At 45.9% G+C, this 15,192-nt stretch overlaps 1 protein-coding gene across 12 annotated transcripts in view; it reads left to right on the forward strand.

The window, feature by feature from the left end:
* The window catches only part of KCNQ2 (potassium voltage-gated channel subfamily Q member 2), a 74,167-nt gene that overhangs the window by 47,766 nt on the left and 11,209 nt on the right, over window positions 1–15,192 (forward strand). For 8 of the 12 annotated variants that reach the window (XR_014572947.1, XR_014572948.1, XR_014572949.1 and 5 more), the window contains 4 exons: window positions 5,058–5,281; window positions 5,719–5,827; window positions 6,344–6,475; window positions 14,800–14,923. Coding sequence is in view for 7 of the 12 variants with exons in the window: in XM_083801149.1 (XP_083657275.1) it covers window positions 5,058–5,281; window positions 5,719–5,827; window positions 6,344–6,475; window positions 14,800–14,923 (589 nt within the window). In the remaining 5 variants the exon portion in view is untranslated. Of the gene's footprint in view, window positions 1–5,057; window positions 5,282–5,718; window positions 5,828–6,343; window positions 6,476–8,897; window positions 9,006–14,799; window positions 14,924–15,192 lie in introns of all 12 variants that reach the window. The other 4 variants (XM_083801154.1, XM_083801150.1, XM_083801151.1 and 1 more) reach the window with 2 other exon arrangements.

Consider the following 15,192-nt stretch of genomic DNA (forward strand, 5'->3'; position numbering starts at 1 on the left):
GTACACACTGTGCTTTAGTAAAACTGTAGGTCAACCCTAGAGGGATGTAAAAGTAATTCAAATATCTGGATTTCCTGGATCCTTGGTCTACCTGCCTGCAGTCAGCCACCGCACAGACTCGTAGGGGCAGATGCCAGCACTTCGATGCATCTAAGGCTGAGTGCTAAGGAGACTTCATCTAGGATGCATATAATGAAATAACAGTGAACAATGAGGCAATCATTGAAAACTCGGTGTAGGTAAATTAATAGAGAACCTCTTAGGAGCCATGGTTTTGTAACGTACTAAACCAATGATCTCTGGTCAATAAACACAATAATGCATGCATTTTTAGACATCAGTATAATTATACCAAGCCAGATTAGTAAATCTATCATATTCTGCTTTGTAAGAGACATTTGTACCTGATGGCAGGAGGGAATGGCACACAGACCAGTTAAGGAAAGGTGTTTGCAGGGCCCTTGACTGGCCTGCAGGTCTGGGTGCAGCATTTCTTAAAGTCCTATTTAAGAAATAATCAGCCAAGCTTGAAGACGCAATCTAGCTGTTTTTCTCTGCTCCTGAAATGCAAACCGGTTGAGCTGGCAAATAGCTAAAGGCTGCTGGAAGACGCAGGACATGTGCAGTGTGGGTTTTAACAGTGCCCAACACCACTTTGGGAAAACCAAAACCAAACCAAACTGAAACAGAAAACCTTCCAGTGTTCGGAAGAGAAGGGTGAGAGCATAACAGAGATGCTGCAAAATACCAAAGACCAGCATTAATGACATGTCTGGATCTGGTGTTCTTTTGCTTGCCCAGGGTCCCACATCTGGCCAGGTTTATGTGGTGGCTGCAGGGACAGTGCCAGTCTTTCCAGCTGTGATTTCAGTGACCTCCTTCAACCCAAGCCCAACACCCTGGTTGTGAGGAATAGGATTACTCACCATGACATTGATCATTGGCTGAATTTTCTTTTTGTTTTTCTTATGCCCAGGTTGTTCTGCTTCTAGAAACTGCATTCGCAGGGCCGAGTTCACCTTTGCAATGGCATTTCTGAAATCGCTGGAGGTAAATCAGGCTTGAGCCTGCTCCTCTGGTGATTTCTGCTCTAGCCATGGCAAGCCTTGCACACACAGACATACTTACCTTGCCTTAATGTCCCCAGTAATTGGTTTCTGCCCAGTGAGTCATAAAGGCTATCATTCACTCCTGGCTCTCCTGCCTGGTTTTAACAAGCTGTTCTCATACGCCACGAGCTCAGCACAAGCTCTGGATGGAATAACAGCCTCATTTCCCAGCAAGAGATAACCTGCTTCTCCTGGCCATAGATTTACAGGAGAAGAAACACTTTTCCTGGCTGAGCTTCTATGCAGAGGTGGATCTGAGCCATGACAACCTAACTCAGTTTGGCCTACAAAATGAAAGAAGAGAATGAAACAATTGCTCAAGTGCAGTTTGAAATCAATGGCAAGAAGTTACAGGTGATTGTTCTCATTGATCCAAAATTTCTGCTAACATTGTAATCCACATTTTGAAAAGTGCTGGTTTAATACCACAGAGGACTGTGGAATGAACCCCCGTACAAGAGAGGGGTTCAGACAGGAGCTCAAACCCACAGCATCCTAAGGAGGCTGGGTGGCAGCTCATTTAAAGGTTAATTCTCATGCATTTTCCTGCTGAGTGCTGGGCTGTTGGACCTAACTGAACCTAAATGCAAAGGGCACTATGCAGTGAGCACCCTTCTGTCAAATGCTGGGGCTAGGGATCGGTCCTTACACATTCTTCCCTTGGGGGCTCTCATTTTTCTGCCTGGCCACAGAGAAAAAGTCAATTCAGCTTGTATCCTTTGTAAATTCAAGCCAAAAGCTGAAAGTCTTGTGAACCTTCCCTGAAGTCAGACCGGAAACATCTTTTTTTTTGGTCATTGAATATGCTTTTAATAGCTGCCAACTTAAAGTAGTTACGAAGATCCAGGAAGTAAAGCACATCCTATTATGCTGTTACGGCTTCCCATAATCTCTGATTACAAAGCCATGGCTTACTTTCCCTTCCCTTCCCCCTGGAACGAGCAAGGTGCGGGCAGTGTGCTCACGCTGCTCTCACCACCATGATTGCAAGCTTTGATTCGTGTTGTGTGTGCCTGGATTACCGCTCTCCTTGTGTTCATCTCACCAACACATGTGCTGTCTGCAGAACTGAAGTCCATTTACCATTGAGTGACACCTGAATACCACTTCTCTGGCACACTCTGTGTCACTTTGCATGACTTCCTGGTTAAATGAGAACATGATCTTGGATTATCTGACAACACACAGCTCTCTGTATGTATTTGTTTCTTTTGGACTCTTGCCCGCCAGCTCCTGCAGACCCCAACAGCAACCCCCTCTGCAGGGATTGGACTTGCATGTGAATTCCAGGTGTCGTTTCCAATGAGGGAACTGCATGGCAGAAGGAAAACTGCAGTGAATTGTTCATATTGTCTCATGTTGTCCTTGTTGAAACAACAGAGTGCCGTCAGGTGTCGGGTTTTTGTCTGAGTAGTGAGTGCTCAGGAACAAAACCCACCCAGACCCTAATTGTTCGTCAGATTTCTACGAGAATTTTTAAAACATAAAAGTATTGCACCTCGTGCTATCAGGCTTGAAACCCTTCCATCAGATTCCTCCCTGAGCCCAATGCTTTCTTTTTGACCTTTTGTGAGTCTTGCAGTCATCTGCAGCACATTTACTGTGGAAATGGAAAGGGGCCCCAAAGAAAAGGCCCTGCTTTACTCAGTGGTAGGCAACTGGGTTTGTGCTGAAATTGGTGATGGGAGCATCAAGGATGAGGCACAAAGAGATTGCTTTGAATTCTGAATATTCGTGTTTTGCTCATTCTTTTGTGTAAAACTTATTTTTAAAAAGGCTGTATAGTTCAATGCATTAGTGCCACTGAAATGCAGCAGATTCCAGGAATATTATTTTTTAAAATCAACTAAAATCAAGAAAAATATCCAAATGGCCTATTTAGGATGAAACGACAAATAAAATTTCACTCTGGCTTCTCACCCAGGAAACGCAGGGTGAGAATTGCTTTTCAACATTTGGTTGCTGTGTATGGTGCTATTGGTAGCATCAGGGCCTAAAGCTTACGTCCAGAAAGGTATTTAGGCACGTGCCTGCTCCTGGAGTCCTGTATGGATTTGTGCCTCCCGTCTGATTTTCAGCTGTGCTGAATGTCTGCTGGCCCCTGGCTTTCAGATGCATTTTGCACTTTGCAGGTGGCCGGTGTGCTGGAAATAAAATCTCCAGCACCTATCTCTGCAGTTTCACTGAACTAAAAATGCCTCGTTAATTGGATGCATTTTTCTAATTTTCCTTTTCTACTTGAAACTTGGTCATGAGCAGATTTTATTTGCATCTGTCAGCCTGCAGTTGTTGCCCAGCCAACGGTCAGAGGCAGCCCCGTCCTGCACTGGGCAATGCCAGCAAATGCTGCCTAAGCACCTTTCTGCCCGTGTAAATGTTCCGTGTCTCACAATGTGAAGTGACTTTGTAAAAATAGCACCTTCTTACTCAACAAATCTGCTCCCCGTGTGTCTTCAAGTCACGCCTTCTTCCTCTCCTGACAAAAACAAATGTCTGGTGCTGTCAGCGCAGCGCGGCTGGTACAGCTGGGAGAAGGGAGCTGCAGTTTGCTTTGCTTCAAACAGCAGCAGCAAAGTCCTGGTTGAGGAACCTCGTGCTGGGTTTGAAGGCAAAGGAGGAGTGTTTGCTTCTGAGTTTTAAGGTGGCACTGCCGAGAGACAGAAAAAAAAAACAGGCCTTTGGTTGGTGACCTCGAAAGCTGACATGGAAATCAAAATTCCGGCAGTGTTGTGCCTGCAAACTGAGGCAGAGCGTGTGCAGCAGAAGGATAAGAGGCTGCTGCAATGGTGCAGAGTATTGGAAATGAAATCCTTGGTTTTGCTCCGTTTTGATTCGCCTGTTTACAAAATATTAGCTCCACGCACAAGTGCCTTGCAGTGGTTGTCAAACCTCTATTCCTAGATTTTAATAATCAATCAGTGTTCAGAGAATATCAAATTATCCAGAACCCTTTGCAGTTGGGTTCCCCCAAGGCTGTCTGTCAAGAGATGGCCCCTTCATAAAGATTCGTACTAGCTTTTTGTTTGCAATTTTGGTGTGAAAATTTGTCATCTTCATTTGGACAAAAGTTTTTATTTGCAAATTTCAGAATTTGGAAAATAATTAAAGCTGACTGTTTCTCAGTGACCTTCTTTTCAAACCATTATTACACATTATTAAGGAAATTGGATTCTAATGGAAAAACATCAGTAAATTGCCGTATTTTGAAGCTGTAAAATTCTGCTTTGCATATTTATGGAGCCTGTAGCAGACTTGCAGCTAGGTGGTAGTGGGCTTTGAGATGGAATCTTTATAGGATATAAAGGAGTTGTATATTTAAGTGTTCATATTTAAGTATTTAAATATATGACTGGAAAAATACTCTTTGGAAGATCTAAAAGGGGCAGATCATATTTTAGGAGGGCGGAAAGCCAAGGGCAAATGAAGGGGGAAGGACAGGTTTGAGCACCAGAAATGAAGTGTTTCCAAGTGAAGTTAAATATCTAAGGTAAAGGCTTTTTTATTGGTATTTTCTTATCAGATATAGGGTTTTGGAAGGCAGTTGTGAAAGAAAAGCTTCCTTGCTCATGATCGGAGCTGATCAGTGATTTAAGGACTCATAACCTCATCGTTTAACGTCATTCTGTCCCGCCAGCCCTGGCATCCCACGAGGGGCTTCTGTTCAAGTCCTCATTATTTTTTCTCTCTTAATAATCATTTCCATTTCACTCATTATGGCGGAAACATTTCTACAACGCTTTCTTAAAAAAAAAAAAATTAAATTAAATAAATATATATCTTAAAAAAAAAAAAGAAAAGAAAGAAAAGCCAACAGCAAAGCTACATCTCACTGCTGCTTGGAAGTGCTCTTGGTTTCTAATGGCTGGTGGGGAAGGACTGCGTGGTTTCCAGAATGACTCCTCCTGCTGTCTCCTTTTTGTCTTTGTTTCAACGTGTTTCTCTGAACAGTCAGAAGGTCAGTTTGAAAGATCGTGTCTTCTCCAGTCCCCGCGGTGCTGGCACCAAAGGGAAAGGCTCTCCACAGGCTCAGGGCATCCGGAGGTCCCCCAGCGCTGACCAGAGCATCGAGGACAGCCCGAGCAAGGTGCCCAAGAGCTGGAGTTTCGGAGACCGCAGCCGAGCCCGGCAGGCTTTCCGCATCAAGGGAGCTGCGTCACGGCAAAACTCAGAAGGTGTGGGCTTGGGAAGGTGTGGGCTTGGGGTCCTTTGGGACCTTGAAACCCATGGGTAACACTGACACTCTCTTCTCACCGTCTAGGAAGGGCAGAGCTGCAACCTGGGGTGCTTAAATAGGTCCGTGACCCCTTTCAACCCTTTAGCTGGGTTACAGGAGTACAGTGAGAGAGGCAACCCCTTGCTGACATCCATGGTAATATTATATTTATGTAGGGCTGAGGAAGGAGGAAGAGTCAAGCATCTAGAGGTGGATGGGTCCTGCATTGCTGGATGTCGCCTTAACGTGGCTGGGGATGCTCTCACTGGGATGCTCAGCAAAGAGCTCTCTGGTGCTTCCTCCGGGGTTGCTGTTTGCAACCCATTTCCCCCTTCCTTGCCTGGCATGGGGGAATAGTAACATGCTGTCTTTTATTCCTGCCTCTCCCCAACCCAGAAGCGAGCCTCCCCGGAGAAGACATTCCCGACGAGAACAAAAGCTGCAACTGTGAGTTTGTGACGGAAGATTTAACGCCGGGACTGAAAGTCAGCATCAGGGCAGTGTGGTAAGAGAGGGAGGGGGGGAAAATGGTCCAGAAAAAGAAATGATAGGAAAAGAAAAAGAAATGTAAAGTCCATGCAGAGATGGCAAATGCTGAAATGCCTGTGCTGCGGGCTGTTTTTCCCCTGGGTGGCCTGCCCTCCTTTACAGAAAATTCTGCCAGAAAGGGCAATTTTTGCTGAGGGAAGGAATAAATGCAGAAACAGGAAAATCCCCTGCAGGGATGCATCCAAGCGATCGTTCTCACTAGCTCTGAGATTTAATGCTGACATTTATAAAAGTGGTGCAAAGAGGAGACTTGCACAGCTGACAGGCTGGGGGGGCATCGGTGTCCTCTGGTGCAGACAGGACTTCAGCTACGAGCCCCATCCCTCTCCTCTTGCTGCATCCTCCCCCAAGCTCACAGGGTTGGGATTCATTCCAGTTTCCCTCACCTCCCTGCGTGTTTTTTATTTCCCACTGCGCAGGCCAGGCTCCAGCCCAGGGACTTGATTTTCCCTTTTTTCTCCCTCTCCTGCAGCATTATGCGATTTCTCGTCTCCAAGCGCAAGTTTAAGGAGAGCCTTCGGCCCTACGACGTGATGGACGTCATCGAGCAGTACTCGGCCGGTCACCTGGACATGCTCTCCCGGATTAAAAACCTTCAGTCCAGGCAAGAGACCCTTCTGCTTGCTTCACTTTTTCCCTGCTTTTTTGTTCACCACGGGGATGTTGCCATGAGAGAGAGACACTTTCCTTTGCAGCTAAAACTGAATTATTTTCTTCCTAAGAGGGAGCCTAGAGGAAACATCGCTGCTCATGGCTGAGACCCACGGGGTTGAGCAGGGCAGGGAGAGCACGCAGAGCAAGCGCTCTGGTTATACCAATAAAACTGCCTTGTTGCCCACCCCAGGACAGCCCTGGCAGCTCGTAGCAAGGTTTCTCCCTCTTCCAAAAACCACAGCATTCGCAGCTCATCCCCCTGCAGGCTTTGCTTTAGGAGTTTCATCCAACCACCACTCCCATGTCCTGTGTTGAAGACCAAACCCCGAGCCCAAGCACCCCGAGCTGTGTCAGCTCAGCAGAAGGAGCCCCGGCTCTGCTGAGCACAAGGACACCCAGAGCAGGAGGCAGGGCTTGGCCTCGGGCTGTCTGCGATCAAAATAGTTCACCATTTACTTTTACACTTGGATAACAAAAGTATTTCCCTTGATGGCTGCAGCAGCCAAGCTTCCTCCGGAAGCCATTGGGAAGGTTTTCATTTCATTTCCAGCCCATTTAGGTTCTTGAAAATGTGCAAAAAATAAATGTTTTTAGGTATGCAAGCAGCTAGGTGTGTACCCCAAGAATTGGAAATTTGTCTTATGTAAAAGAGGAATCTCTCTTCTCCTCCTAATCTCTCAGAGACCCTTCTAACGCTGCTGTTTGTGATGTTCAAGCAGTGGAGGCAACTTTCCCAGTGTTGCTGCACCCCATACATTTCTTATTTCCAGCTCTGTTGCCAGAAGGTAAATTCTCCCTTGTGATGAAGACTAAAATATCCCGGAGAATTTCCTCTCTTTGAGCCTCTCACCCCCATTCAGTACAAATTCAGTGATTATGGATCTGAGATGTGCAGCTGAATCTGGAGGGGGAAGAGGAGGAGGAAGAGATTGATATTCCTTATTTTAACAAGCTGCAGCATGAAGCCTCCAGGCAGCCTCTGCAGCTGGGGGCGAGACAGTGGGGTTGGCATCTCCACTGGCTCCAGGGGGTCTCCGGAGTTCTCAGCCCCCCAGGATGGTGCAGCTGGCCTTGCCAGTATCCTATTGACCTACTGAGGTGGTGTGCTGTAAAGGCAAGGTGGTTTGGTCAGTTTTTTTTTTTTTTTTGGGAGGTAAGGAGTTGAAGCTTTTGAAAGACTGAACTGAATTGTCCCCAAAACTGCACCAGTGCGATTGTGAGGCAGAAATCCCAGGGACAGGACTAGGCTGGGACAGCCACCGACCCCATTGCAGGGACGTCAGGAGGACCAGGAGCTGTTTAAAAGCCACGTGTGAAGTACCTGGATTTGGGATCCGGGGCTAGTGGGTAGCTTCAGTGGTCTCCCTGTCCCCCCCAAGCAGGAGATCAGTGATGGTAACAGGACCAGAGCCCCTTGGGCTGACCTTTTGAAGCCTGCATCATAGCAGAGAGATGGACACATCCCCTGGCTGCTCACCAGCCCACAACAATCGGAAAGGGCCCCCCTGTAGGAGAGGTGTGTGCCTGGGGTGCCCATAGCCAGCACTGGGGCAGGACCAGCTGGTGCTAGAGTGTGGTGTGCCCATATACTGGAGCCCAGGGAGGCTGTCAGGGGGCAGCTCAGAGGAAAACATATATTTTTATTCCCCTTTCCTTCATCAACCAAAGCGCTGTGCTCTCCCTGCCTGCTCAGCTCTGCGGGGCCAGCTGGGACCTCCCGCAGCCAGGGCTGCGGAGTAAAGCTGCAGTCGAGCAAATTTCCGGCGTGTTGACGTGCACTTTCCTCTAACCATGAACGCCTCTGTCACTGTGGTGTGTCTGTAACGTGCTCTTTTCAGTGTTGTGTTCACACCGTCTCGTGCCTCATCCCGACACCTTGCCAGCCACGGATGTCTCCCATTCATTGAGTTGCACGGTCCCACAGCGTGTCTCGCCGACCCCAACGGCTCGTGCATTTCTGAACTAGCTGAGGATGTGTTATCTAGTGGTGTAACCTAAAGGAGAATGAGTATTTGTTGTTTCTTGTCCAACCATCTCAATGGGATATTGCTGCAAATATATTCCAGAGGGTAAAGCATGTTACCTATAATATCTGGGATGGGGGGGGGGTCTCCTAATCAGCGGTGATGTTTCCGCGGTGCCAAAAATCTCCAAATCTTACCCCACGGTGGGTAAGATTCTGGTTTTCACCGACGACAGGTGGTAGGAAAGAAACCTCTGTTTCCAGCGGAATATATTTTCAATTTCTCTCTTTCTCTCTCTGTCGTTCTGTTTTTCAGTTGTTTCTTTCTGCAACTTTCTGACCAACTTTTCTCTACATGTTGCTTCATTATGCATTTTGCTGGTGTCTTTTTTCTTATTTACTTTGCCAGGATAGATATGATTGTGGGTCCCCCGCCCCCTTCAACTCCCCGGCATAAGAAGTATCCAACCAAAGGACCCATGTATTCTTCCAAAGAATCTCCCCAATACTCGCCTAGGTTAGGATTCACAAAAATGCCGCTTTCTCTGGATTTTTCATTTGCTTAATGTCAAACCCCTTTCATGCCAGTTATATGACGGCATTTATCACTTAGCAGCTTGCTAAATCGTGACTCAGAAGGGCTCGCTACTCTGGGTGTGCTCCGGTTTACTTTCAGTAATGAGCTTTCACACTAGGCAAGCCAAAGGAAAAAAAAAGGGACATCCATACTGTCATTAATAACCATCAGTTTCTTCAACTAGTGTATTTCCAGTCTTCTTCTAGGTGCTGGTGAAATTTATCTTTTTAAAATCTCATATTTTATCAGACTATCTTCAAATATAAAAAGTGGAATATTTACCCACAAAGCCAATATAAATGAGACCATCTACTTTCCAAAAGAACAAATGCCCTACATTCAAGTGAAGGAGGCTCTGTTTGCAGCTCTTCGGACTGTGAAATGAGTTCATCTCGGTGGGCAAAGTAAGAATGAAGTGTTTCATGCCTGAGAAATGCAGTGGTCTCATTTTGCTGATGCAACTCTAGTGACCACGGAGGTAAAAACCATTAAAAAGTTACCACCATGAGACTCGCATTCAGAAAAAGGTCCCGATTTTGCATGTAAAAAGAAAAGGAGTCTTACAAAGCCCTCAGCCACTCGGTGAGATTTTCTTATTGCCCTTATTAAGCTCTCACTTTAGATAAAACCGTACCCAAAACTGATGCCAAAGCTGCACCACCTCTTTTGAGGCTTTCTCAGGTCGTCTCTACCAGCAGAGAGCTGAGTAGCAATTTCACCACGTATCGAGACCACTGGATCACAGGGCAGGTATAAATACTTGCCAGAAGGTTATTTTCTGTGTACAAATAGTAGGTGATTTTAAATGCAGCAAGCTTAGCCTCAGCTTTTTTTTTTTTCTTTTTCTAAATATACTTGCCCTCCCTAACAGCTAATACATGACAAATCTCTTGATTTTTATTTAAGCTTCTCTGACTAATCTTCACTAGAGGAATGTGAGTAAAAGGAATATTGAAAGCTTACCTTTCCCACTCAGCCAGCTCAAAGATTAAATAAAATAAGTAGAGAATTTTCCAGAAGCCCCAAGCTTTATGCTTGGGAAAAAGATGCTTTCAGAAAAGCATTTTTTCAATTTCCTTTCCCCAAATGATGATGCCTCAAACAGGTCTTTAAAAATGAAATAAATTTCTTATTTGTAGAAACATTTTGAAATTAAAATAAAAATACAGATTCAGATGGATGATTGTTTTTTTGATTTACCTATAAGGTTAGGTGGGCAACAGGCCTTCAATAGAGATAAGGTTTCGACATGAAAGCTAGTGCCTAGCACACAGAAAAGGTGATGGATGGATACTAGGGGAGGAGATCCAAAATGTCCCAAGCTGAGATATTTATTTTTATTCACTCCAAGCCTGTTGCTTTATCAGCTTAATGTTAATGACTTTCTCCCCCTCCCCCTTTATTTTTACAGTGTCTAATACTAACTGCCAGATTAAAGATCTATTTGCAGTTGCCCTCTAGGCTTCTGCGACATTAAGATATTTGGTTTATAACTGCTCCCTTTTTAAAGGAATTTTCCCATTTCTTTACTGAGCTGTGGCTGAGAGGCTCCAGCAGGCAGCAGAGTACAGGAGGCTGCTGAAATCTGTTCCAGCCCATTAAAGGACTGATGCTGTCCTTAATTTCAGGCAGCTGCATCCTCCCACAGACACCAGTGGGAGTTGCGAGGTGCTCCAAGAGTCTGATGGATGTGTCCCAGAGCTCTGAGCAGCCCCAGCCCCAGCCCAAAAACCCTGGGTCAGCTGCTGTGATCGTCTCCATCATCTCAGTGTGATGTGGGGTCCCCAGGGGCTACAGCAGCCTCTCCTTTTTAGCCTGCACATCCCTGCTTTAGCCAAACAGTGCCCAGATGATACGAAAACACCCAGTGACGGAAGAGAAACCAAACCCGGTGATGTCCCCTGAGCTATCTCAGCCCCATGGATTGCACTGTGGTGCTTTAGTGATGAGGGCTCAGTTCAGCCAAACTATTTCTGCAAATAGCTCCCAGCAAAGGCAGCTGGACCCTATTGGATGTCCGTGGCTGTGGTTTGGCCGCGGGTGTTTGCTCCCTGCTGTGCACACAGAGAATTTGGATTAATTCACCCGGCCTGCTCGTGTAGCATGGACCTGTTCCGAAATAGGTGTAACCTCAGCTGGAGCTTTTAGACAAGAGATGTTGGTCAAAATACGTCTAGAGCAAACTTTAATGAAAAATGAGGAGGTAAGTAGCCAGTCACATGACATGGATGAAGGGGGTTTGGCTTCAATGCCTGGATTGTGTAACAAACTATAAAAGATAAAGAAAACAGAAAATAACTGAATATATATCCCCAAACAATTCATTTTTATCTCATTTGAGCTGTTTGACCTTTTGATGTCTGCTTCTGGCCCGAGGGTGACATATTACACCTCTTTGCATGTACTGTTAGCATGAAGCATAATGAAGCATGAGAAAACCTGCACTGTGGCTGATGCAAGAATTTACATTTTTTTTGTATCATTAGAAAGAAGGAAAGATATCAAAGCTCACTTTAAGGAGCAACCCGCTTCTCTCCCCCTCCCAAGCTAAGACCCAGCAGAGCATATATCGAAGGCAGCAGATGGCATGCTGTCATGCGTCGTCAGAAATCTTTGAATTCTCTTTTGCCATGAAGGGAAAAGCATGGGCATCTTCCAAAGCCCCAGCTGAAGGCTTCCCTCCACACGTTTGTGTTCAACACATCCCAGATAAGTGTTGGGAAGGCACAAGGCTCCCAACGAGGTGTAGTGCAGAAGGGGGACTTGGCATCTCTGGGAAGATTCGTGGTCCCTTGTCACGCGGTAGGAATATGCACTATTCCTCACTGCTTGCAAAGGTAGAATATGATCTCCCTTCTTCATCTTGTGAGCTTTGCTGCCCAGTTTGAACAAGATCCCAGACTCTTTCATAACGGCTAAAAGGGCCTCCTGCTCTTTGCTGATGGCTGTGTCCTTGTGGTGCTCAGATAGGCACAGCTAGGTTGTGAGCTCATGGAGAAATTTCTCTCTTCTCTTTTATCAGACAAGACACAAATGAAATCTCTGCACTTGGCTGAGGGTAGGAGCACTCTCCCCTGGTTTCTAGCCTCTTCCATGGGAAGCAATGAGGTGGGAGACCTCGAGCCTGGTATATCCCCCCCAGGCAGCAAGAGAAGGGCTTGGTCACCTTCATCTGCCCCTCTCTGCCCTGAGGCCAGTGTCTCCCAGCTGCCCACCGCACCGTGCTCGGTGCAGGCCCTGCCTCCAAGGTGAGATCTGGCTCTGGCTTCTCAGAGCTGCACAAGATGACCCCCTCAGGGCTGGGTTACAGTACAGCCAGGAAGGGAACGATCCCATCAGGAGGAGTTCCCCTAGGCACTACTATCAAGGGCACATGGGCAAGGGCTTCTGAATGCTTTATGGGTCAGCTCTGTGAAGGGCTTCGGTCCTGCTTTTAAATGACAGCAGGTCTAGGGGCAAGTTGTCTCCATTGTGATGGAAGAAGTCAGTGCTTTTCTACACGATACTGTCAATCCCTCTGCCTGTGAAGTGCACCTTGCCCACCGTGCTTCATGTGGGTCATATGAGCTCAGTACGGAGAGCTCTTCTCTTAAGGACATGGTAGAGAGCAGAAGTCCTTCCTGAAATTCTGCAAGGTTAGAAATAGGGTTGCAAGAGGCTCTTTCTGCTATTAGGATACCCAGTAGCATGACTATGTTCAGTTTTCCTCTCTGTTAACAGTCTGTCCTGCCTCCCTGCTCTACTCAGCAACTGTTGAAGGTCATCTCATGTTCGTTAGTGCACACGTTTTGGTGGTAGCATTGTGCTAGGTGGGACAGAGCACCCTGATTTTTCTTGGCCTTCCGAATTACTCAGTAGTGATTAGGCTTTGAGCCTCCTAAAATGCATGTTCATTGCTTTACTAGTTTACTTGCTTGTGCATACAGGAGAGGAGTTCGTACAGTGGCTGTACCACGCCTTGACTTGTGATTCCAAACCAAGGTAGCCCGAGGTATCCGATTTAATACCTCTTTGCTTACATGGTAGCAACATTGTCTTAGGATTCCCTGTGCTGTATGTCATGTCAGTAATTGCATCCCTTGTGGGGAGTTCCTGTTCATGTCGATAATTTGCTTCTCCCATTACAAGAGAGAAATAAGGCATGCATATTCCTCACACTTGTAATTATAGCACTTGGTGCTCCTTGTACTCCTGTGCTTATATTGCTAAGCAAAGGATCAAACATGACTTTTTAAATTGAATGGTATTCTATCGCATCCCTGCCCAAATGAAGTATCTTCTGGGATCAAAGCTAAACTCCAAAATAATGGTTGGCTTACCTTTTCTGTCTTTGGTGTGATGTGCTCACCCACTTCATCTCTTTGAGCCAGACCTTCTGGTGCTGTAAACTGCTGTCGCTTTAATATAAGCCAAGGGAGCCACACTGGTCTATACCCACTGATATCTGTCCCTTTATGTCAACAGCCAACATATGTAGTAAGTCCCTGTCACATGTGAAGAAAACAGATGGCTCTTGTGTTGAAATAGCCTCACGTCTCATTCCTTTCCTTGGTTTTTGTTTGTTCATTTTCCCCTGTCTGTCTGTGTTCAGCTCCTTCCTTTTCCTTCTCCTGGTGCATGGACCCATGGCCCACACGGCAGAACTGCGTAAGAAGCATTTTGAGTTTTCCACTCAAGATACCTCAACTTGGTTTCAGTCAGATTGATTAACCCTTCTTTTCCCCTGCCACCCTTACTTTTGGTGCATTATGCAAGAGTAAATTTTACCTGGTGTAGAACTGGGTTATAAACTGGGCTGTCATTAACAAGCTATTCCAAAACTGGGTTGCTCCCTGGATTTTGGAGGGATCAAGCCTCAGGGCTTACTCTCTAGAAGATTATTCATTTGGTGCCATTTGGTGCCTCAAAAAAATTTGACTTCCAGCTTCCAGACTGGCTTTGCCCTCCTTCTTCCTCTGCACAGGGAGCTGTATATCAGCTCAGGTGCTTCTAGACTGGGAAGAAAGAACTGCAAATGTAAAATGTGTAAATAACTTGGTGCCAAACATCGTGCCCAGTAGATTTAGCTGCTGATGTTGCAAGAATATCCTCTGCTGTTAGCAGCCTGGAGCCCTGCTAATAGAAAATGTCTAATGATACAGGTGTGAATTGCAGTAGCATTGAGATGAAAACAGTTTGGTACTGTTTGGTGGGTTATGACTAAATTCAGCCACAATGTAATTCCACTAAAACAGTTAGCACCGCGCCTGTTTGTTTGGGTCTTAGGGCAAGCGGCTCATTTGCATGGACACGGGAATTACACACTTATATTTGCATCAACGAGAGGAAACTGCTGCAAAAACTGAACAGAATCCCATTGACATACGCTAGACAGAAAACTTGATCTTCCCCCAAGATAATAAAGCCTCAGTGCAAATAAAAAGTTAATTGATTTGGAAGAAGGCCAGTTACAGAAATTCTTTGCAGTGGGTAAATTTACTGTGCATAATGTGCCAGATTTTATCTGTATAAACAGAAATGGATAATTTCAAACTCCGCTAATACTGCTCTGAATTTTGCATCTGAATTAACACTTCAGTGCCACCGCGTGTCTGTGAGTAATTTGGAGTGCTATTTGGGAGAGAGGCTGTTGCTTTGTCCCCCGGAGGCGCGACAAGCGGAGCCCCCCTTGCCTGCTGCCTCCGACTGACTCCAGTCCTTTTCCGGGGGTGGGGGGATTTTCTGATCCTGGTAGAGTTGACCAGATCGTTGGGAGAGGATCCTCCATGACCGACAAGGATCGGACCAAAGGGCCAGCCGAAGGAGAGATGCCCGAAGACCCCAGCATGATGGGCAGGCTTGGAAAAGTTGAAAAACAGGTATACTGGGGCAAGAGGGGTTCTTATCAGAGGGCATGGTATACATTGTGGGATTATTCTCATTGTGTTTTTTTTTCTGGATGCTTTTCTGTTTGGTTTTTTTTTTTTGTTCCTGTGGGATATTAACATTCAGAAAAGAAAAAACAACAAGAACAACAAAAAAGCAACAAAAAACACACACACAAAAATAAGAGCTGAGAATATTTTAAAGAGGAATCAAGATGGATTTTATGAAAGGTCACTAAATGTCTTAGAAACCCCTGTACTAC

Source organism: Anser anser (assembly GCF_964211835.1).
Source record: "Anser anser genome assembly, chromosome: 16".
NCBI lineage: Eukaryota > Metazoa > Chordata > Aves > Anseriformes > Anatidae > Anser > Anser anser.